Source organism: Copadichromis virginalis, linkage group LG9 (assembly GCF_057382275.1).
Source record: "Copadichromis virginalis isolate Kocher_CV1m ecotype Utaka linkage group LG9, C_Virginalis_male_GT1.1, whole genome shotgun sequence".
Classification (NCBI taxonomy): Eukaryota; Metazoa; Chordata; class Actinopteri; order Cichliformes; family Cichlidae; genus Copadichromis; species Copadichromis virginalis.
This window is the reverse complement of record NC_140626.1, coordinates 32,313,800-32,338,480: the sequence shown is the minus strand read 5'-3', so window position 1 is coordinate 32,338,480 and position 24,681 is coordinate 32,313,800. Positions and strand designations below refer to the sequence as shown.

Below are 24,681 nucleotides of genomic sequence, written 5' to 3'. Positions count from 1 at the left end.
GTGCAGTTCATTGAGAGACGAAGCTGTTGAAAAGATATAACAAAACTTATGTAACCCTCCGTCTGATCTTTCATGGTTCGACCCGAGAGTCTGCCGAGACGGGACGAGGAGGGGAACGGCACAGGAGAAGAGAGGCAGATACCGAGACAAAGACCGAGTTAGAGACAGTTTTAAGAAAATAAATCAATAGAAATGTGAAGGATTACTGGGGGCGACTGGGAGGCTCAGTGATCGCCATGAAATAAAATCAGAGGAAGAGAAAACAGAGGGATGAGCAACGGCTCTATTGAAGGCCGGCTGAGAACGTCACGCATGAACGAGTGAACAGAAAGACGAGGGACAGTGAAGAGAGATGAGTAGAGACAGTGTCCGGGTGCTAGAAGTGCTCCGGCTCTATAAACAGCCTTGTGATGAGATGGAGCTCTGAATGCATTGCAGTTTATGTTGTTGTTGTGCTTTCATCAGAAGCTGTGTCACGATACAAAGAGAGTAAAAAGCTCTCAGGAGGCTGAGTTAGACTCGCTGTACGTTCTTTTAAAATCGTAAATATCTTCCCTCTTATTTTTTTACGTTTTTATTATATTACGTTTGTTTTTCCTGTCCTCCCTCACCTACATGTTTTGTCTTCACTCTTTGCTTTGTGTTTTCCCTCTTCCTTTTATCCCATCTCCTTTTGATTTATCTTCATCTTCCCAGATTTGTTCTTTTGTTTTTCATTTGCTGTCCAGCTTCTTTACATTTCATTCTTTTTACTCTTCCTGTTTCTTTTATTCCCTTGCTCCTCTCCTCTTTTCCTTCAGCATAATAAAGATGTAGTGTTAAAGCCACTGAGGACAGCGTGGTCTTTTGTCAGCTTCTTAATAAAGATATAAAACGCCACCATTTGCTGACTGAGACTCATCTCCATGAACCAGAGACAAAGGTCCTGTCTACACAGCAGTATCGCTTAATGACGGCGACGGGTTTTTTTAAGTTTCTGCCATCGTCTGCAACTTTTAAACCGAAATTTGTGGCACAGATCGCTCCTCTGTGGGTGAAGGCAGAAGCAGGAGTTATGTTCCTGGAAACTAGAGTGGGTACTTTAATCTGGAAGATTATGATATTTATTGGTGGAGAGATCAACGATCAGGAAGCTGGTACAGGTTCTCACCAATGCATTTATTCTTAATCCTTGTTGTACCCGAGTCAGACAGAGTTTTGTTGTGAATTAAAAAAAGATTTTCCAAGGTGTCATTAGGTCGACCATAAAGAAAGTTGAGACTTCTTTTAGTTGCAAAAAGGCTTCAACTTGTTTTTAGTGAACTACAACAACCAGAGGGATGCACTACAAAGAACGTTCAACACAGCAAGACTTCTTTGTGTTAGCTGGAGACAGCAGGTAACACAACAGGCTGAACGTTCATGCACATAAAAACGGATGTTTCACACATGGCAGGACACCTGGTGACTGCAACCTTTTCCAATCAGAGACTCTATTAAATGCTGATGATAAAAAAAAAAATTTTTAACTTACAGAATAATAATGGATTAGATTTATATAGCACTTTACAATGCTACTATTCATTCACTCTCACATTCACACACTGGTGGAGGCAAGCTACGGTTGTAGCCACAGCTGCCCTGGGGCAGACTGACAGAAGCAAGGCTGCCATATCGCGCCATCGGCCCCTCTGGCCAACACCAGTAGGCGGTAGGGTAAAGTGTCTTGCCCAAGGACACAACGACCAGGACAGAGAGCCCGGGGATCAAACCAGCAACCTTCCGGTTACAGATGCTCTTCCCAACCCCCTGAGCCACGGTCGCCCAAAAACGTAACACTGCATATAAAACAGTAAAATAAAGTTATTTCTGTCATGAACTCTGAAACTTTGAACTGGAAGGATTTAACTCTTTTCCCCTTTAATGGCGAGTTTTGGTATTTCAGTATGCATCAATAGAGACGTGGTGTGAAGACCATTCAGATAGTTTCCAGGTTTTTCCAAGGGTAGCTGCATACAGTCAAAAGAGATCACCCTCACTGACTTCTGTTGCAAACCCAGTCATTTTGTTCTGAAATGTGACAGAAACCACTCGTTTTAGAAGAGAGCTCACAAGTTATTCCTCATCAGCTTTCAAAAGGGTAAAACGTTAAACATTAAAGGTTACTGTCACACAATAAAGGAGACATTTAGAGTGTTGTGGAGCGCAGTGGTTCCTGATCTTGGTGTTGATGCTGCTGGTGTTTGTGTTGGTGATGATATTATTATTGATAGTGCTAGTATGATGATGTTGCTGGTGATGTTAGTGGTGGAGGTAGTGTATGTGGTGTTGCTGTTGCTTCTAATGGCGGTAGTATTGATGTGATGGTAGTGGTGCTGTTAGTATTGATGATGTTGGTAATAATGCTATTAGTGGTGGCAGTGTGTGTCTTGTTGATGGTGGTAGCATTGATGTTATTGGTGATGAGAATGTATGTGATGATGTTGTTGGGGATTTTGTTGGTGGTGGGAGTGTGTGTGGTGTTGGTGGTGGGAGTGTGTGTGATGTTGGTGGTGGTGATTTTGTTGGTGGTGGGAGTGTGTGTGGTGTTGGTGGTGGGAGTGTGTGTGGTGTTGGTGGTGGGAGTGTGTGTGGTGTTGGTGGTGGTGATTTTGTTGGTGGTGGGAGTGTGTGTGGTGTTGGTGGTGGGAGTGTGTGTGGTGTTGGTGGTGGGAGTGTGTGTGGTGTTGGTGGTGGTGATTTTGTTGGTGGTGGGAGTGTGTGTGATGTTGGTGGTGGGAGTGTGTGTGGTGTTGGTGGTGGGAGTGTGTGTGATGTTGTTGGTGGTGATTTTGTTGGTGGTGGGAGTGTGTGTGGTGTTGGTGTGTGTTGATATGTGATTTCTCCTAGAAAGAAAAAGCTAAAATCATCCATCATTAGTTCTTTTTTACATCTTCCTCTGTAGCCCTCAGTGTTAAACTCAGACTTCTGCTCATCTCAGCTGTGGATCTTCCCGGCAGGCTGCTATTAAATCTTCTGACTGATAGTATCTCTTACTTAAATAAGCGCAGCCTGAATAAATTCCCCTCATTTCTCATGGCCTTTTATCTGGGCCTGCCACCAACACAAAGCCATGAGGGGTGGTTAAATGGTGGCAATGAAGGTGAACTAATTAAACTGAAGTCGGCAGAAGCTACGGTTCAGCAGCTTTATCACTCCGCTGTAGGAGAGGATTCAGGTTAACTCTACTTAAATAGTGACACAATGGGGGAACTTTATGAAGCCAGCCTGTTGAAGTAATGGTAGTTTGTCAAAGCTGCTGGCCCATCACCTTTCCACATGATGTGTCCATCGGGTCGTGGCAGTTTTTTGAGTGACAACATTATCTGTTTCTGGGTCCTAATGCTCCTTTGGTTCCCAAAAGCCAACCAACATCGCTGACATTTAAACATCCTCCAAATATTCTTGAAGTTGAATTTCATATTTATGCAATTTATTATCTTATTTATGCAGATTTTTACTGAATAAAAGAATTGTGGAACCTTCCAAAGTGATTTTATTCAGAGCCAAAGACATTTCTGCCCAGGATGCCAAAAAAAGCCATTTAAAGATTTTTACTTTGTGGTTCATTTACACAACCATAAAGGATATTTTTATTATTCTAGTGATCATACATAACACCCCAAAAGTCCAACTCAGAGCCAAAAACGGCTGTTATATCGGCTGTTTAGTCTCCATACTTAACTAAATGAATATTGTCTCATTTAATCAACACTCAACACAGAACAAAAGTCTTAAATTGCATGTTGTGATCTTATTTCATCCAGGCATCAGTTTCAGCCTATACTCCTCAAATGTCTGAAGTAGGTGATACATCTTGTTGTGACACACGATCATAATCTGACATTCAGTTCGGTGCTCAGTTTAACTGTTAGATCTACAAAGATATAAACGATTGTGGGATCCACACAGAAAGACCCTGGCCTGTTGGTGGGGTTGCCTCACAGCAAGAAGGTCCTGAGTTCCTTCTTGCTGTGAGGCAACAGTGCTAACTGCTGTACCCCCATGCTCCTATGAATTTTATTTTGTTCATGCATCCTGATATTGACACTTTTGAGTTTCACAATTTTGAGGCCAAAAAAAAAACAGATAAATAAAAACAGCCTCATCTCATGGGAGATGTTTGAAATACAGCAACTCTCCATGCCCGTCTTTATTCTTACTTCCACTTTCTACATTAGCGGTGAATTACTGCCTTACAGCAGTGAGTCAGTGACACTGATGCTTTCAAACATGCTCTAACAGCAGAACAATGTTGCATCGTTTTTCATCACTTTAGTAAAAAGCATGTCTGTTTCAGCCTGAAACTGGGAAGCTTTGGAAAACTGCCTTTTGCTTGTGATCATTTAATAGTTCAAGTTGATTTTAGCCCACTTTCTCATGTACTTGACCCCAGAGACCACCAGAGACCGCCATTACTGGTTGGTGGCATCATATATGTACAAAGCACATAATGTGGCAGAAACATGTCTGATGGATATTTCCAAGTTTATTCAGAGGTTTTAATTGAAAAGGGTGAAATTTTATAAAAACGTTCATGTTGAAGTGATAAGATGTCCTAGTGCCTCACTGCAGGTTTGTAGTGGAGGGTGTCTTTTAAAAGTCTAATACCAACTTAACATTGATTAAAGTTAAACATTGATTAATTTATATTCAGTATTCATTTAAATATCAGTCAGGTGAAGCTCCCCCATAGCTTCATGGATGTGGATATCTGAGTTTGAAATCGGTGGACTAGTCCTTCAGTAGATCTGTTGCTGGTTTTCCCAACATGAGACGAGCTGTGGCGTTCAGACCTGAGCCGAGCCGAGCCGAGCCAGCTCAGAGAGGAGCTGTTTATGGAGGATGACACTGCAGCACCTCAGACTGTGACCTGTCTGTGACCTGGATGTAATGAACAGGAGCGTGTGTGTGTGTGTGTGTGTGTGTGTGTGTGTGTGTGTGAGTGAGAGAGAGAGAGAGCTTCCTCCTCTCCAAGTTTTGCATTTTTCAGAGTATTTTCATTAATTTAGTTTGATGTTGACTTAAGATTTTCCAGGAATCTACAAGAAAGACAGTAAGATATACCGTGTGTTCATATTGATGGGTTTTGTTTTACTGATTTAATGTTTTTAATTATTGAAAATACATTTATAACATCTTTATCTTGCTTTAATGTTTGTCAAGCTGAAGCGTTTGAAGCTCTGTACTCTGGCCATCATATTTTGTGTCTTGAGGTTTCTCATGTGACATCATACGCACATTACTCAGAGTTGTCCACGGTGTTGGATGTGATACAACTGCTGGTTGCTAGGGAAACGTGAGTAGTCACCTACTGGTTGGCAGTGGTTTGTGGAGGTTGGTGGCTCTCGCTGGGTTAAGTCGTTTGCAAAGAAGGAGCTGATCACTTGTAAACCTTGAGTGTGGTACAAACTGGAAAGGGAGGCAGTTTGCCTTCAAAGTAAACGTTGCATCCTTGGAAACGAGTTGGCTGCAACGTTGACTTTGAACCCAAACTTTCTCCATTTCCCGTCTGTGCCACTTTGTGCAGTCAGTAACTCACCGTACAGCAGGCACAGTATTTTCCCTGCAGTGCATATTTTATGCTGCTGGACACTGAGCGAGGTTTGCAGCAGCCAAGTCTGTCCTGAGCCCACACTGAGAGTTTCATCAACACCTAAGCAGGAAGGTGGACCGAGGCCAGGCTGAGCGGCGAGCGTGCACACATATTCAGCCGTCAACCCTGCCCCGTCTTCTTCCTCTTCATCTGTCTCGCTTCCACTGAAAAAAGAGTGTTCTGACAGAAACTTCAGTTTCTCTTTTCTAACCTGTCAGTATGTGATCACGTGGCTCCGCCCACCTGTCCATTTGTTGTTTGTGTTGTTGATGTTGATGGGGGCAGCTGAGGACTGTGGAGCCCTGGCTCACCCTCATCACGCAGAAAGCCTGGATGAGCTACAGTGACAGCAGGCTTGATAACAGCTATGTCCTCTGCTCTCTTTTCACTGTTTGTAAAGACCCGACAATATTAGAGAGAAAACTTCAATAATTAGATGATAAACTGTAAGCAGGCACTTGGTGACGGTAGGGAGGCAGAACGCTCTTTCAACAGGAAGAGATCTCCTGCAGAACCAGGTTCATGGAGAGGCAGCCATCTGCTGCAACCATTTGGATGGTGGAGGGGATTAGGAGAAGAGAAACAGGACAAAAACACAAACTACAGGAGACGGACGGCGAAACGTAATCGTGTAATAAAATAAAATATCAGGACTGAAAAAGATGAGAGGAGCAGAAGTGCTCAGTGCATCCTGAGATCCCTAATCTCAGAGGTCGAGGCGTCAACTAAGCCTGCAGTTCTGTTCTGTTGGGATAAGATGATGCTATGAAGTCTTTAAGATATTATTTAAGAATAATTCCTGATTATTCAGGACTTTGCATGTGAAGAGAAGGATTTTAAATTCTGGATTAAACAGAGAACCAGACGAGAGTAGCTACGGGGAGCAGTTTTGTCCAGAGAGAGAACGTTGCTGTGTTACTCGTGTCCTGGGTGTGGTACCACTCAACCACCTGATTTAAAAGAATTACAGCAGACTCACTCTTTCACAGGATGTTCCTCATTTTAGCAATGTTGCACAGATGAAAGTCCAAGGAAAGAATAGTAGATATCATATTTCAAGAGTAATCACACTTATCAAGAGTATGTTAAAAAAGAAATCAACCTAATCTGTGATAACGATCGCTGACACTTCAGCTCAGTCTTTAGATTATTCATGGAAAAGTGGGGCATCATTCTGAGAGCACAGACTGTACTCATTTAGTTTTATGTAATGGTGCAAGGACCGAGATTTATATGTAAATGAAGATAAACCTTTTTGTGTCGATGTCGGTGTGATGACGTCAAATAACGATTCTTGTGAAACTATCACACTTCAAAAAAAGGTGTGTGCAATAAATAAACCCCCAGTCCTTGTGTTTAAATGTGAGAACATGATGTAGTGTTTCTTTATGGGGCTCAAACACACGCAGACGCACACAAACACACTGTGTCTGAATGCTGAGTTAGAGTCGTGTGCGTCACTGCTGCTGGGAGAGTGAGGAGACTGTCGTTTGGCAAATGCCACTGCAACATCATAGACAATGGTAAATCTAAATCTGTATCCACAACACACCCACTGCATCTCTCACACACACACACACACACACACACACACACACACACACACACACACACACACACACACACACACACACACTCCGGTGTACTGTAAATGTGGTATCTTAACAGAGCAGTAACAGAAAGGCAGGATGTGTCTGAGGGTATTATTGGAAACAGTTTAAAGGACACTGTGTGTGTGTGTGTGTGTGTGTGTGTGTGTGTGTGTGTGTGTGTGTGTTTCCTTATGTGGCAGAGATTATTTTTAGTCCTCACGTAGACGAGAGCGGCACAAACACCTCACTGTTTGTTTAGCACTGCGTGTAGTTTGTTGTTATCCTGAAAATTGTGTATCTGTGAATAAGAGAGAAACACATCCACTCATTCAGCATTTCCACCTTTGTCTCATGGCCGTTCTTGCCAAACTTCACTAAATCACTGCCACTGAGTTCTGCAGAGAAAAACAGGGGATATCCCTGATACAGCCTCAGAAGCTCCACCCACCTGCTTGCTAATAAATGCAGTTTATGAGGAACAGCCAATCAGGAAGTTAGTTTAAAGGGGCGGAGTTAGATGGAAGATGAGCTGAGGGGCTGCATCATGCCCCAGTATCAGATAAAGAAGGATTTTAAACAGTGAGTAGTGCAATCAAATAAAAATCTGGAGTTTTGCATCCACATTTATTTATCTTCTAATTCTCTTATCTGGACTTCATATATATCACAAATCATCTGCAGCTGATGTAGGTCCCAAAATCTAACAGGTGTTCTTGAAGCTGTGCAGTGAGGGATGATTAAAGCAGTAATGTCAAAGTCATTTCAGATAGTGGGTCATACATAGTTATGTTGTGTATGAACGGTCTTTAAGAGTAGGAGAAGCTGTAAAACATTTAAATATATAATTAAAGGTCCAGTTGGCAGGATAGGACTCTTTGTCAGGCTGAATCTGGCCCCCGGGCCTTATGTTTGACACCCCTGGTGTAGAGTGTCGTAACTGGTTAGTATTCTAAACATTTACACTGAATTGGAAGTTTATTTATTAGTATCTTTAGTTGTTTTGTTTTTTTACTTTTTACTAAAAAGCAGAGCTTATGTGTAGAACAGAGCAGACTGCTTGTCTGCTGCAGGCGTCTGGATGTCCGCTGGCTGTTAATGACTTCACACAAACAGAGTTTTTGTCCTGAGCTGCTTGTCCAGCCAGAAGCTGTGTGTGTGTGTGTGTGTGTGTGTGTGTGTGTGTGTGTGTGTGTGTGTGTGTGTAAGATATCCCACAGAGCCAGTCTTTGTCTCAAAGGATTGGGTTGCGCCAAATGAACAAAGCATTCATGGTTGCCAGTAGATACGGGAGCAGGTGAAGTGAAACTTAATGCCGAAATGTGTGTGTGTGTGTGTGTGTTATTAATAAAGAAGCAGAAGTGAAACACACAACCATGTTCAGGCATCATTCGTTTGCCTTACAGTGATGTCCTGGAGCCTTACCAGACATCTTTACAGCTACTTTTCCAATCCTGTTCTTGACCTTCACACAGAGCTTAATCCTAAAACCAAAGTTTTTATTGTATATTTCGCAAACTAAGCCCTAAAAAAAGCATTTTTCTCTCTATATAAGAAATATATCCATCCAAATAGATCTATATAAGAAAAACATGCACTGACCTGAAAAAATACTTTGATACTTTTTTTTAACTGCCCTTCTTTAAGCTAGGACATCTCAATATTCCTCAAAAAGAAAAGAAAAGGTCAAAACTCTGTTGAGCCAAGTATTCATTTAATCTTAAATAACAATGACTTTATGAATTTCTGAAGTCATTAGAGAAAAAAATCAAGCAGTTCTGTAGATATATCATTAAGTACATTAACTTTATTAACTCTTTTCTCTCTTAAACATCTTTCTGAGCTCAATTTAACTTCAGTAATGTCTTCTTCTAAACCATCAACATACCTTTTAGACCCCATTCCTACAAAACCACTCAAAGACACCTCACAGTTAAGTAATTCTTCAGTTTTAATTTTGGGTTGTATACCACAGGCTTTTAACGTGGAGGTAATCAAGCCGTTACTTAAAACCTCTTACTTCCTGTCTAGTGAACAGAAACCATGGAAGCCGTACGGTCAAATGTAGTTAGCCTCTTTGCAACACGGAGTGGGCGGTTCCCAAACTAAATTTTGTAACTGCCAGTTACAATGAAGAATACCACTGATTCATTTGTGAGGCGGTGGTAAATAAATTATAGGGTTACCTAGGCAACCAGAACCTGGAATGTCTACTAGCGACGGACTGTAAGCAACAAAGTGATGCATAATGAGTAAATTGCTTCCTGTGTGGCCCCCCATAAGTCAGCAGAGTAGCCAATAGATTCAGAGACTGGGACTTTTTAAACAAATTGAGAGAAAATGTATAAAAAGAAACAATCACCAGTCCAAGGATCTGGGAGATCAATGTGAGGACCAATGTGAGGACTAAATGCATTCTTGAAACAGTTGAGGTGTTGCTCTGAAGCACACACACAATCGAACAAAAAGAAAATGAACAACAATCCTGTGCAGTACCGTCATGGAGCCAAAGACTTCAAATGTCACAGAAGTTTAAGAGGAAAGAGACAAAACAGAAAGTAAGACAAAGAAAATGAAATGACAGGAAAGAATCAGAAGCAGTGACAGGTTCGAAATAATGCTTTTAGATTCATAGAGGTGCTACACTTCTGAGTGTGAAGAAAACACAGTGAGAAAGCCCTCTAAGTAAAGAAGATGATGACTGTTTATGTCCCTGTTCAGACCACAGCACAGTTATGCTGTAATTACAAGGTTAAACTGAGACACAGAAACAGAGTGATGCTGTTCAGTACTCAACAACATGCTTCTCATGTTGTTCAACTACAGCGCAGAAACACAGAGGGGGAAATAAGCGTATCATGTGTATATCACTGAACAGTTTAGTATAACTACTAAATTTATATCAAACAAACAGCAAACATGCATTAAAGGATTCACAAGACTTTATCTGTGCTTCAATTACTGATGGACTCATTAAAAATGACATTTGTTATAACTGTGAGGAGTGTAAAACACGAGCAGGCTCGCTCTATCTGGATATGAGAGAGAGTGCGTGGGAGAGGAGTGAGAAAATGAGAGTGGGAGGAAGAAAGAGGTGAAGTAGGAGGAAGAGAGGAGTGAAGGACAGTTCGCTGAAGTGGTCAAACTCTGCTGCTGAATACGCTGGTGGCAACGATGATTCACTCACGCTCAAAGAGAGTTACGAGGCTTCTCTCTGAATCAGCAGATCGACTGGTCGCTGGGCTCCTCCGGGGTTTCCAGCCTGCTCGCAGGGTGCTGTAGTCAACGGCAGATACATTACCTGAACCTGGACTGAACGTAGAGACAACCGTTATGTTGTTATTGCTCTACCACAGACTGCATATAAAGCATGGACACCAGTTGTATATGGTCTGACTGAGAAAACTGGTCACTGAGGAGCAGCCACACCTTAAAGCACCCCCTCAACTGTTCCACTTGATTTCTCTACAGTCTGACTTCGATTGAGGAGCCGCCCTCTGTTGACTGATATAAAGAATGCAGGCCGTGGCACTTCACCCGGAAATATGTTCATTTTTTGTATACACTCTAAAAACATAGACAGTGTATATAATGTCTGTATAACCATAAACTGTTAACAAAACCCCACCACCCTAATAGAAATATTGTTTCTTCCTGGAACCAGCAGGTTTAACATGTTAGCATGTCACATGTAGGCATCTATGTTCCACACTTTAATCTGATTCATCTTGGCTGAAGTTGATCTCGTAGTAGCTATGATCTAAATTGGATTTCATAGATTAGACTCATCTTTGCACTTACAGATTGTTTAATTTGATTTCTCATTTTTATAATAATATACAATCATAATAAAATGATGTTCCCTTCATAGAGTATTTTAATAACTTTAAGGATACATAATAATAAATGTAAATGGCCTGTACTAGTCCCTAAGGACCCCAAAGCACTTTACACATCCAGTCATCCACACATTCGTGATGGCAGCTACATTGTAGCCACAGCCACCCTGGGGTGGCTGTGGCTACAATGACAGAGGTGAGGCTGCCGGACACTGGCGCCACCGGGCTTTCTGACCACCACCGGTAGGCAACGGGTGAAGTGTCTTGCCCAAGGACGCAACGACCAAGACTGTCCAAGCTAGGGCTCGAACCGGCAACCTTCTGATTACAAGGCGAACTCCCAACTCTTGAGCCACGATCGCCCCAACTAATAATAATAATAATAACAGAATGATGAAATATCAAGTAAAGCTACAAGAGTTTGTCAGCACCACCACTGTCAGCGGAGGATTGCTATTACCATGAGCAGCGGTTAACATCTGTTTGGTGGCTGATTGTGAGATCAAGACATCGATGACCACAAATATGAGTTTAAGTTAGACACAAAATGAAAATGATGAGGTGGTGAAGGTGGGTTGCAAAGTGGTTTGTATAGTCAGGTTAAAGCAGTTTAAATGGCTAACCCATTTTTTTCAAGTTGGATTTGTAGAAACCTGATGTGAGCTGGCACTGACCACATTTATTTAATCTTTTTATTGTATTTTAATTTGGATCATTGGTCAGACAAAACAAAATATTCAATAGATGCCAGGATTCAACTGGTGTTTTAAAAGTTAGCTTGAATGATTTATTCAACCAACAATTACAAAGTTATCTATGAAGGACTAATTGTTACGTAGTTTGTTTATTCAGTGTTCAGTCTGTGATTCTTACAGCGGGTCGAGTGTGTGATCAGGTTCAGGACACTCAGGCTTTGTATCAAACGCTCAGTTTAACAGTTTAATATATTTTGTAAAACTGTCAGAGGTGCTGATTAAGTTGGAGTTTGTGTTATTGTTTAGTTTGTGTTGGCGTGTTGTTCCTCCGCAGTGTTTAAGTCTAAAAAATGTTGTTAAAGCTTTCAGAAATGTCCTTAGACATCTTAAAATCATGTTTGCCTAGTGGCCTTCGTGTCCGTGATTCAGTTCTCTGTGTGCTGAGTGTCGTTTTTCATGCCGTGTTTTGGTTTCTTCCACCCACTGCGCCTCAGCGTTACAAAAGCAGCTCCACCACTGAGCCTTCGAGCTGAGCAGCAGCTATCAGCACGAGACAGCTGTGACAGTTTGCTGACAGTCAACAGTTTTGATGGAGTTTCGTTTAGGTGGCACGAGGTCACTCAGTGAAGTTCAAACAAGCCACAAACTTGATCCATTTTTCTGGAAACAGTACCGTAGTAATCAAACAAAACTTGAACTGGAAAATGGTTGATATATTTGATAATTAGTTGCCCAAAAGTTATCTTCCTTTTAATATCAGAGCATTTCCTCTCAGTTTCATCAGTGATCCAAAACATGGAGGGGAAGGGGCATATTTTAACTGAAACCATGATAGGACAAAGCCACAAACACAAACAACAACAAAAACCTTACATATGATGGAAGCTGTAGGGGAAAAACTATCAGACCAGGTTATTTATACACATAGGTACACGCGGATTGAAAAATGAGTCACAGGTTTTAGCAGTCAAAGTGGAGCTGATAATGTGGAAAGGAAGCAAAGGCAGGAAGTACAAATACAATGAGGCATAGAGAGATGAGAACTAGAAATACAAATGAGAACAAAAAACTAACATTTCAAGGTCCATGACAAAATCGAGCAGATTTTAGTGCCTACACCAGCAAACTAAGCGAATCAGCAAGAACTTAAAGGACGAAACAGGACATGAACCAGGACATTGTAAAGATTCTGACACCATCTCCCCTCCAGCCTCTTAAATTGAACTGTACATGTCACCAAAAGTAGAACAACACAGACACCAAAGAGCACCAATGTTATAGAAGTGAGGGCAACAACTTGTCCAACTAGGTTTTGGGGACCCAGAGCCTATCCCAGCTGGCTCTGGGCACCAGTCTCTCCCATTTTGTTGCTTTTGGATTTGTTAGTTTTCCTTCTCAGACTGTTATACCAGTGTTTGTGACTTTAGCATCTACCGTTTTTCTTCCCGGGACATTGGATCACACTTTGAATCCAGAAGCAACAAACATTCAGTGTTTCATAGAAAAATAACATCCTGTTTTTAGAAGTGCATTCATCATGAAAGATGCAAAATGAGGAAACAGTAGCAAAGAAAATGTTAAAAATCAATTCAAGCCAAAGCATGAATTGCTTCAAATAAGAGGAACGAGGTCGATGATCGATGACCTTTACAGAGAAACTTGCTGGTTGAAAATGTCCAAGGATTTGTTTGAGGAAAAAGCTGTTACACGAAACTTTTGATATCAAGTGTAGGAGGGTGAAATCCAATAAAAATTACATATTCCGTCCATAGATGAGAGAAGGCTCAAGGTTTTGAGGGCGATTTGAGATTTTAAAGCACTACATTTATGCTCACTGGTCCTTCCTTTGCAAAACTATCCTTAAAAGCTCACAGAGGGTTTCTCTTTGTGGGCTAAACGCCAGTTATACTAAAAATATATCCTCAAAGGTTGTTGGAGGTGGTGTGTGGGAGTGTTTTCCACCTCCGTCTCCCATCCACTCTCCTCATACGGTAGTTACTGAAATCCATTGTCCTACACACCGTGGGTTCCTGCAGACAAAAGCTAAAATTCAAACTCTGTTCTTAGATGCGGAGAAATGAATGCACCAAAGGCTATTAGTAAGAGATGGAAAGGTCAAGTGAGATAACTAGAGTAATAGCACAGTGCTGCTTTTTAATTTTACGTCCTCTTAATGGGTCATTGTTTCTGCTAATGTCACCGTCCTGGTGGGTCATTAACTCATTGAGGTGACTCACAGGACACAAAGGGCTCTGACATTTTTCAGCCCATTGCCTTTATTATTAAAGTGGGCTCAACATTTGTGTTAAAATGTTCTTCGCAGTGAGAGAAACAAAGATGTGAGTGGTTACAGCTACAGGTGATAAACAAACAGCTTCGAGCACATTCAGTAGAAATGTATCATTAACAGGTGCAAATGTGTCAGTGGGGAGTTTACAGCATTTCTGCTGCTTCTAAGCACTCAAATATTTATTATTGTGAATTTTCTGTATTAGCATCATGGCTGTTTGTTGAGGCAACAACCTTTAACAAGACCTTTAAATGCCATGTAGTTCTGGCTTTTGTCAGAGTACTTCAGATATTATAGTCAATCTCAAAACTTTTTAAGGATTTCTAAAACGTGCATGCGTCACTTATCCGATTCTTTCCTTTTTCAGACATTCTGTTGTAGATTTCCTTCTGTGCTTAGGATCATTGTCCTGTTGCATGACTCAGTTTCAGCTTTATCTGTCAGACAGACAGCCTCACACTAGACTCTAGAAAACTTTGTTATACAGAGGAGTTCTCGGTCAACCCAGTGACTGCAAGGTGCTCAAATCCTCACCCCACCATCACCTCGCAGACAGCTGGTGTTTGCTGATATTGTGTGTTTGGTCTCTTTTGTCCAAATGATACAGTTCCAGAAGTGTTCTGTTTTGTTCACATGCAACTTTGCAAACCTACGATGTGCTTCAGTATCCTTTTTAGAGAGAAGAGGCTTTCTCCTGGGAACCATTTCAAACAAACCATAGTTGTACTGTCATGAACTTTCACCTTTCATGCATGACCACGCTCTCTGTCTCATTTCAGACATTACCCCAAGACGTCATTCACCATCGTGGCCGACACTCCAGAGAACCTGAGACTGAGACAGCAGAGCGAGCTGCAAAGCCAGGTAAACACACACACACACACACACACACACCAGGCCTCAGATGTGTGTACGATGCAGGAGCGCTGCCATCATCTCTGACCTGCTTTGATGATGATGATGCCATGTAGTGTTCGTCTGGTTGGTTTTTCCTTTTGAATGATGCCAGGCAGCCTCCTTGTTTTCCCCACAGCTCTGATTCGCACTGGTGTACTTTGACTGCGATAAAAAAAAAATGTATGTAAAAGCCAGATGCAGTGTATAAATAGACAAACTTCCATCACATTCTCCTCATTTCGCCTCCAGGAAGCAGAGCTGTGCACCTGAGCGTTTTCATCTCTGTGCCGTGCCAAAGGGGAGGAGACATGAAGCTAAGAAGGTTTCACCAACATCAGGGCTTCATACTGTGACCTTTCAGTCAGTTTAGGTTTTCACTGGAGCTTTTTCCCCTTTAACTTCTTCAGTTTTTCTTTTCTCAGTGTGCCAAACCCTATGGTCCACATTTTCTTTACCTATTTTCTGGAAATGGGTTAAAATTTATGCTACATTTGGATGGAAACTTGGCAGCTGAAACCCCGCAAAAAATCTGCCTGTTTGCCCAGATCCACTTCAGTCATCAAGTCAAGAAACATAGTTATTCTTTCAGCAGAGGCTGCTGTGTAGCTTGGTCTTGAATAAAAGTACTTCTTTTGTTTTTAAAATGACAGATCCTCGTAGATTAGGTCACACTGTTTGATGCCCTGATGTATTTGAAACCTTCTTAGCTTCATGTCTCCTCCCCTGTGGCACGGCACAGAGATGAAAACCAACACTCAGGTGAGCCGGTAGAAGCTGTGCTGGCAGCTCTGCTTCCCGAAGGCGAGATGAGTCACTGTGCCGATTTACTGACACTAACTGATGCAATGGACATGTGAGAGAATCAGCCAGCTATCTGTGCCATATGTCCTCATCCTGTGTGTGTGTGTGTGTGTGTGTGTGTGTGTGTGTGTGTGTGTGTGTGTGTGTGTGTGTGTGTGTGTGTGTGTGTGTGTGTGTGTGTGTGTGTGTGTGTTTCAGCCCAGCAGACTGCTGAGTGGACATCTGTCCTTTTGTACTGCAGTCTGCTGGAGGGGGCATGCTGTTTGGCATGCTTATGTGTGTCTGTGTCCTACTCTGTGCCAGTAACGACCCCTCCATCAAATATTTGTCATTTACAGACCAGTTTCACACATTCGTGTATTCTGTCCCGTCTCCGTTTCTTCTTTTCACTCATTTTCCTCTGCTGTGATTTCAGGAAACTGTAAAAACCAAATATTTTACATCGGTGATCTTTTGGATTTTAATGCCCTGTTAGTGCAGACTGCTGACATCATCACTGTTGCAATGTTGTTTTGATGAGGAGATCCAAACTCTCCTACACATGTGAGAAAGGCTTCTTCCTACTCTGCCTTTCACAATAAGAGTCTTTGAAGTATACACTGGTGTCGTCAGAGCTGAATGCAGGACTCAGCAGGCTGACATCCAGTCAAAGATGAATGTTTATTTAGGCAGTAAGCAAAGTGGAAAATGTTAAGCTAATCCAGAAACACAGGTGAACACACAGGGTAGCACAGGGAGAAGCATAATGGAAACTGAAAAAGACACTTTATTAGGAATACCTGCTCAATTGTTCACCCAAATATCTAATCAGCCAATCACATGGCAGCATCTCGGCGTGTTGAGGCATGTAGACATGATCTGGGCAAAAATGGCTTGTTGATGGCAGAGGTGAGAGGAGAGACCAGGCAGCTACTCAAATGATCACTCGTTACAAGCGTGGTATGCAACAGAGCATCTCTGAACACACAACACAAAGAACGTTTGTTTAATCTGTGCCAGTTAAAGAAGTTCTGAAAGCAGAAGAGTGTCCAAGCCAGTATCAGCACGGTCTACCTAATACAGTGGCTGCTGGATGTACACGCAGAGGGTGAGGAAGGAGGTACAGTTGAGTGTAACTGACACAGGTAGAAACAGTTAGGGGTGGGCTGACAGACATGTAGGGGGAAGAAGACAGAAAGTAAACCAAGAACCTAGAAATAAAAAACATGACGCTAAACTTCAAAGTAAAACAGAAACAAGACTCACAGACACGACAGCAGAGACAAGCTCAGAGATGAGGCAGAGGGAGGAACAACAGGGAAGCACGGAGGGAAGTAAGACCACTACAAACAGAACAAGGACATGAAACCAAACACAGGACGGAAAAAATCAAATTCAGCACTTAAAAAAAACATAAATAAAAACAAAACGCTCAGTAATACCACAGGATTAGGAAACTATGATTCAAATAAAAAAATGTCTTTGTTTCCTAAAGTTATGAAAATGAAAGATTAATTTATTTCTTCCGATTTTAATAATAATAACAACATTTTTAAAAAGTAATTATTATGTCAAAATTATAATAGATGCTGTTTGGGTTCAGTCCAGAGCATGAAGCTGCTGCACAGGAAGTATAGCTGTTCATCCAGGATAACACCACACAGCTGCATGCAGCAGGCATCACTAAAGCTAGAGACAGAGTAGGGCACTTCCTTCTATTTCAAAATAAAGCACATCCTGTGAGCACTTTCCATAAGAATACTAAATTATTATTATTATTTATCATTATTATTATTTAGGTCTAAACACTTTCACATGAACAGCATGCTGCAGAATATGTGAAACCAAACCATCCAAACCAAAATCAACACTTTTCCATCTCTTGGCACTGGTTGGCCTTTTACATACAAAAACATTGTCAATATCATAAAACCACAACAGACCAAAGACATAGATCCACATCGACTGAGGGGAAAATAAATGTTTTATTTTGTACAGCTTTACAGACCCCGCAGGTCTGTGTAGCTGTGCTATAGTCTTCATGGTTTGTACACTGGATTCATATCAGCAGAAATGGGTTAAAGATCCACTAACATATCATACATCTACACAGCAGGCAGATGTGGAGTGGGAACCACTCAAATAAAGAAGGTGCATCCCTAAAATTTCAACAGTGGTGCGTTTGCATCTTCTCCTCTTTGGGTGTGGAGGTTAGCTGAAATAGAACTGGAATAAACTTAAATCAGCATCAATAAAGATGTAAAATGACTAATGTGTCATTTTTAGCATTGTCTTTGTAAAAGAGGCTTTCTTCCCTTGTGCCGTGTAGAAGGTGGAAACAAACCCTCTTCTTCCTCTTCTTTAGTTACTTCCTGCCCACTCGCCTGCTCTCTCTGTAGGTCATGTATAAGTCTGTTTATATTTGCTCTGAAACTCACAGGTTCTCCTTCAGGAAGCTGATTGTAACAGACAGTGACACTGTGTAGCATTAGTGTGCTTACATTACACACACTGGGAAACCCCGCATATGTTCAGCACTGACCTCGTTGTGTAAGGCACAGAGGAAAGGATGAGACATGATCGTGTGACCTGGTTATGGTTGGCGCTGTCTGTCTCAAGCATGTGGATTACATATAGAGAAGTCACAAAATAAAAAACAACGATTTTTCATTGCAAACTAAAATCATTCGGTTTTATTTAAAAGTCATTGTGAGATCAAATAAACAGCTCTTATTTTATTTGCTCTGAAACTGCAGTTTTTCATCCTTCAGACCAGCTGATCATTCATCAAAACCTAAACAGCCTCACAGACCATCTCACACAGTCCTGAATGATCAGCACATTTTAAACACCTCATAGTTTCTTTTCAACCTAATAGAGCACTTTGCTCTCAGACGGGCTGACTTGTAAATGGTTCTTATATAGCATTTTTCTACTCGACCACTCAAAGTGCTTTGTACAACATGCCTCATTCACCCATTGACACAAGCACTTTTGTCTACGTTTTTTCTGTGTAAGTGCTTCCTATCATGAGCTGTTCTGCTTCCAGAGCTGCAGCCACCTCCATGTGGTTCTTAGACTTTCTAAAAGTAGACTGGGATGAGTGGAACCAGCTCCCAGTTTGTGTAGCCTGTGTACTTCAAGGATTAGCCTTAAAACATCCAATATTGATTAAAGCTTATTTTGGGGGCTGGATCATCCTTTAGTTATGCTGCTTTGGTTCAGGCTGCTATGGGACAAACCCTGATGCATCTTCACTCCCTGTTTTCAGCTTTTGTCTTCTCTCTGTTGGAGTTTGTTTTGTCCAGTTTGTTGTTCGTGGTCTCTCCATGCTCCATTTCTCTCTCGTCTTTCTTTCATCGCCCTGAAAGCTGAAGCAGATGACTGCCCCTCCCTGAGCCTGGACTTCTCTTCCTGTTAAAAAAAGTTTTTTTCCTTCATTTCACTGCCAAGTAGAGGATTGTTCAATCAGTGAAGTTCTCCTTATAATAGTTAAGTAATAGTTGAAACCCTGTCCCCTCAAACTGGACTCATACAGGACGCAGAGATCTGTGTTCAACCACGCAACTTCCTGAAACCAGTGAAGCAGATGAAGCAACCACGACCATATAAAACTATAAAACTGTTCCACTCCAGTCTAGGAGGAGGAGGTAATGTTGAAGACTACAAAAAAAGAGTCTCCACATACAGCAAAGGACAATCAACAGTGCATGAAGCTGTGCTGCTGTCAGTTGTGATTTAGTGCTTTGCAGATGAGATCACTGAGTCGTATCCACAAACTCTGTAAAAGATTGATGCTTTTCCGCCGTCTCAGTGTTTTCACGTCAGACGTCAGAGCGCAGGTGAGAGACTCACAGAGACTTTTTTATCCAAAGTGAAACCAGCGATCGAGACTGTAAACTCATCAGGAAAGTATTCCGAGTCCACAGATTGATGATGACAACTGATGGTTGTTCTTAGATTTCTATTCAGTCACACTTTGCTTTGAAACCAAACGAATCGTCCTTTGTTCATCGTTAGTTTCACGGTGACTTCAGTGTAGAAGCCACATTAGTTTTATTATATACAGTCTACAGTCATAACTGTGGAGAAGAGGTAGGCAGTCTTACCAAATTCATCAACAAATAATTTAAATTAATTGAATGTAAAAAGAAAATGAGCCAATGCACTCAACCAATCAGAAATGGTCAGCCATGCAAGCCCCACCCCCACGGTCCACTTTTGTCCAGTTTCTCGAGTGTGTGTGAGAGAGAGGGTGTGTGTAGTTTAGCTCATTAGCTTGTCATATTAGCTCTGCAGGGAGCCTCGGACTGATGAATGGGGATTTAATCTGCTTTGTAATGAGAATGGGGGCAATCACTGTGAGAGCAGAATAACAGAACACACAACGCTATGAGTCATACTCCTGCGTTTTATAGCCTTATGCAACGCTGTTCTGAGGGCTAATGGACTGTTACTGATGACTGATAGGCACCAGCAGGATGACATTAGGTCCAAACGAGCTGCAGAGTGTTTCCTCTGAAGGTCGAGCTGAAGTGCGGGCGGGACCGGAGTAAAAATGACCGCATGCTTGTTATCGTTGTTGTCTGTGGGCTCTAAATCATCCACTCGGCCTGCTGCTTGGCAGGGACACAGTACTGGTTTGGCTGACCCTGACTCATTTACAGATCTGTGATCAGTCTGCCCTCATAGAGAAATAGTGTCCTGCAAAGTGAATGTGTTAAACGTGTGGAGAATCCTGAACATGCCCACGACATGATTCAAAACTAAAATGTAAAAGAGCCGTTTAGAGTCTGTATCTAAGGATAAAACAGAAACACCACAAGAAATCGTTCTTTTGAAACATGTCCGCTCATTGAAATGACAGCAGCGCACTTCAAAAACGCTGAGTTAAGAGCATGTTTACCGCTGAGTTGCATCACCTCTTCTTTTAACAAGACCCTGCAAGTGTTTGCCTTTTAAAACTACAGCATTGGTCTCCCGAGTTCCCAGATTTTTTATTCCTGTTGCTCGATTTCAGCTGCTGGGTGACAGGTCCGGACGACAGGCGGACCGGTTTAACAGCTGTGCTGTTGGAAAATGTGGAAAAAGTGTCAGTGTGGAATAAGCAAGTCCTTTCCTGAAAAAGATGTTGTCTGGATGGCAGCACATGTTTCTCCAAACGCTCAGCATTAATGAGGCCTCCACAGATGCACAAGCTACCCCTGTGCATGTGTGCCGACGCCCCCTCATTCTGTCATACAGGCTCTGTCCCACCTCTCTTTATTCCACGGCTTGTTGTGATTGGTCAGACTGGAGTCAAAAGGCAACAGTGTTGCTGGATTTGGATCTTTGCACAGTCGAGTTCAAACTTTGTGTAGATGCAGCGATGAGTTCACTGACAGTGGTTTTTAGGAGTATTTCTGAGCCCATGCAGTGATTTCCAGCACAGAGTCAGGTGTGTTTGAGTTCTGCCTGAGGGCCTGAACATCACTTCTCTGGATCTTTGATGATAACAGATGATGAAATCTTACATCAGAAGCTTGATTGTTAAATCGCTGAACGATTTGAACATGCCGTCTGTCACAGAGAGGTGAACTCCTCCCCATCGTCCCTTCTGATAGTCTCAGTCTCTTTTTTGTCATTTTACTAATCAACACCATCAGTGTCGGCACGCTTTTTTATTTTTTAGCTCTGCACAACTTTTCCAGTCTCTTGTTGCCTCTTCCCAAAAATCATTGCATTCTGTTTTTATTTACAGCTCTCACAGCGTCTCGCTCTCACTTTGCAGACTGGGCTCTGTTAGTCTGACTTTCATTCATGAGTTGTTTATCAACCTCTCAGTGGAAGCTGTGGCTTTAGAAGAGATCCATGAAGTGACGAAGTCACTCTGGATAATAATCTTGTCATCTCCACTTGTTTGGAGCCATAATGTCCTAATCTTCACTATTGTGTCATCCGCAGCTTTGTCTCAGCACAAGGCAATTTTAAAAGATGTTTACTAAGTAGCAGCTCCGCTTTCAGTCAATAAATAACCATCAGTCAGTCACATAAACATTATTATAGGTGTGGGCCTGAAATAACTTTTCCAGATCATTAACCAAACTGCCTCTGTTGGACTCTGTGAGGAGCGAGAACAGTCGAGCAGTGAAAATCAGCTTCTAAAGCCAGAAATAAAAACTTCTTTACTTTTCATATCCTGCAGATCGAGTTCCAAATGTACGCGGGGCAATTACAGCATATTTAAAGTCCTTTTCACACCGTGTGAGGTTGATTGTTGCCGTGGCGTATCTGAGCACTGAGTGGTGTAATTATTTCTTGCTGCTGTGTGGGCTCACTTAAAGGTGAAACCCACCTTCAGATATCATTACACGTCATCACGGTTTTGTTGCTTTCATGAGACCGTAGCTGAATTATGTCGTTAATTAGTTCCTGAACCACATCGTGATCGCAGCTGTCTGCGGATCCTCATCCGTCTTTTCACCCAGAGGAAACCGAACCACTGCTCTTCTCAAAGCCTTACTGCATAATGTTATACACTGTCTCTGAGTTTGGATACTTCTGTTAGTGCACTTCCACGCAGTGTGCAGGTATTGGAAAGGACTGTTGGAATACGTTCTGAGTTGTGACTCCCTTGTGTCAGTTTTCTGAATAGACTTTTGCTTGGATGCGTAAAATAAGGTCTGTTGTTGAAACTTTCTTTCAGGGTGCTGGTAAAGCTCATGAGGCTCAGCAGGTGAGTCTCACGCTGTACGGCTGCAGAGGCCTGAGCTTGAATCTGCCCCGAGGCGCTTTACTGCCAGTCTTTCTCCCACCTCTCCTGTCTTGTCTAACTAAATAAAGCCTTAAAGCACAAACTTAAGATATTTTTCATGTTTTGTTCTTTGCAATGTGAAACACAGAAGTTACATTTTAAAGCTAAGTGGGGATAACTTGTCCCACAGAATAAAATAAGTTAAAAACAGAGTGTTGCACCTTTTAACTGTTTAATTGTTGAGTCAGCTGCTGGTTTTTGCAGACATTTGCTTCCTGTCGGGTGTCTGACCACATAAAACTGAAGTCGAAACTAATGTAATCCTCCTGCTGGCTGAAAATAGTTGAGTGGTTTCCACGATTCTTCGGTGTGTCAGCGATTGAGGCTGAGAAGTGTAGCTCCAGCATTTCATGTTCATCCTTGCTGTGCTCGTCATGTAGCCGCACTTGTCAGTGTGAACACGCTTGTGCACTGAAAATAGCGAGTGTAAGCGTGGAAGTACTCGACTGGAGACGCCGAGCTGGTGTTTGTCTTTGTGCAACAGTGTGACAGACGTGGACGAGCTAAATATTGCAGCACATCAAATATAGATCGAGTTGTGTCCCTCACACTGCCACAGAGACGCTTTCATAGTGTGACTGTCCCTTTGACATGAAGTGTTTCGTTCCCTCTGCTTCTCCTGCAGGTGAAGTATAAGAAGGACTTTGAGGAGAGCAAAGGTCGAGGGTTCAGCATCGTGTCCGACACTCCGGAGATGCAAAGACTCAGAAGGACTCAGGAGCAGATCAGCAACGTATGAACACACACACGATACACACCAAGCTACTGTTTGTCGCTCTGTATATGAGAGTGTGTGTGTGTATGTGTGAGGATGCACTCTGGTCGGTGAGCACAGTCTCTTACACGCACACACACAAACACAAAATGTCTACATCATCAAGCCCTGCAGCGTTTTGACGTCAGCTGTTTGAAGAGGAGCATCTTCTACAACCATTAGTGTAAGTGATCACGACTTCTATTTACTGAATGTAGGCAAAGTAGGTTACATTATGAATGTTTCTGAAAGGCAACAGAAGAAGAAGAAGAAAGGTTTCTGGGAGAGAACAGACGCAAAGGGGAGCGTGAAGGGCCAGAGGAGGAGAACGATAATACACGAGTAACAAGACAAGCTAGTAAACAGGGAGGACGGAGTTACTGCTAGAAGTTTGTGGATGTTTGAATGTTGTAGAATCAATTGAATGAAGTTTGAATTTATTACCAGTAAAGATTAAAAACTATTGAGTGTTTTTACACTAAACGAATGATTTCAGTCCAGAAAGTAGTTTGTCAGAAATGCAGAAGTTACAACTGTTGTGATGTTGAATCATTTAAAATCAACATTTAATGAACTTTATTTTTTGTGATTGTTTTCTTTTTGTGGTGTGTGAGAGAGAGTGTGTGTTTGTGCGCACAGATGTTCTACAGATGTGTCCTGATGACCAGACGACGCTCAGTGGATGATGCTGAGGTCTGTTTGTTTCCTTCCTGTAGTCGTTTTCTGTCTCTTTTTTTACGTCAGTCTGATTGTTTTACGTTTGTATTCCTGCTTTTATAAAACATGTAAAACCAGCAGTCTTGGAGAAATTTTAGAAATTGGTCATGAAGTTAGGATCATGCACTTCTGCCCCTAAAAAGCAAAGATCATCGTGCACTGCTGCATCTACAGTTTATCACGCTGCATCTCCTCCACCGATTCAAAATATTCAAAACCATTCAAACCATTCAAATATGAGCTTAAACAGTACATGTGTTTATACTTAATAAAGTATAAAACATGTACTCTGACTTGACATCTCTCTTTATCTCAAATATATGTTAGCATATAAATTATATATAGTCTTCGAAGACTGGTGGACTCTTTGCCTTTGTGTTGTTCTAGACATTTTCTTGAGTTTTGTCGTTAGTGGGGTAGTGAAGTGAACTTTTTGTGCTTTTGTGGATCACTGGGAAAAGTCAGTGTGGAGTTTGTTTGGTTTCATGTAAGTGGAGCAAACTAGGAATTGGGAAAATGTGGAAAAGGGATTCCTCTCTACTTTCTATTTGCAGAGCTGACCTTTGTGATTTTGGTTTGTATATTATTAGATCTTGGATGGTTTGTATGGTCGATTTATTGGAACTCCATTGTATTTATTCCATGTTTTATCCTGGAAATCGGGGGTTGTGGGATTACTTAATTACTGAATCTGTGGAGTCTGAGTCTTTTGG

General features: G+C 41.8%; 1 protein-coding gene across 1 annotated transcript in view; it reads left to right on the top strand.

Moving 5' to 3' along the window:
• The window catches only part of LOC146702270 (LIM zinc-binding domain-containing Nebulette-like), a 53,381-nt gene that overhangs the window by 18,108 nt on the left and 10,592 nt on the right, over window positions 1-24,681 (top strand). Inside the window, exons 3-4 of the mRNA XM_085468739.1 lie at window positions 14,807-14,891; window positions 23,123-23,944. Coding sequence (XP_085324865.1) covers window positions 14,807-14,891; window positions 23,123-23,236 — 199 coding nt within the window. The 3' untranslated portion in view covers window positions 23,237-23,944. The remainder of the gene's footprint in view (window positions 1-14,806; window positions 14,892-23,122; window positions 23,945-24,681) is intronic.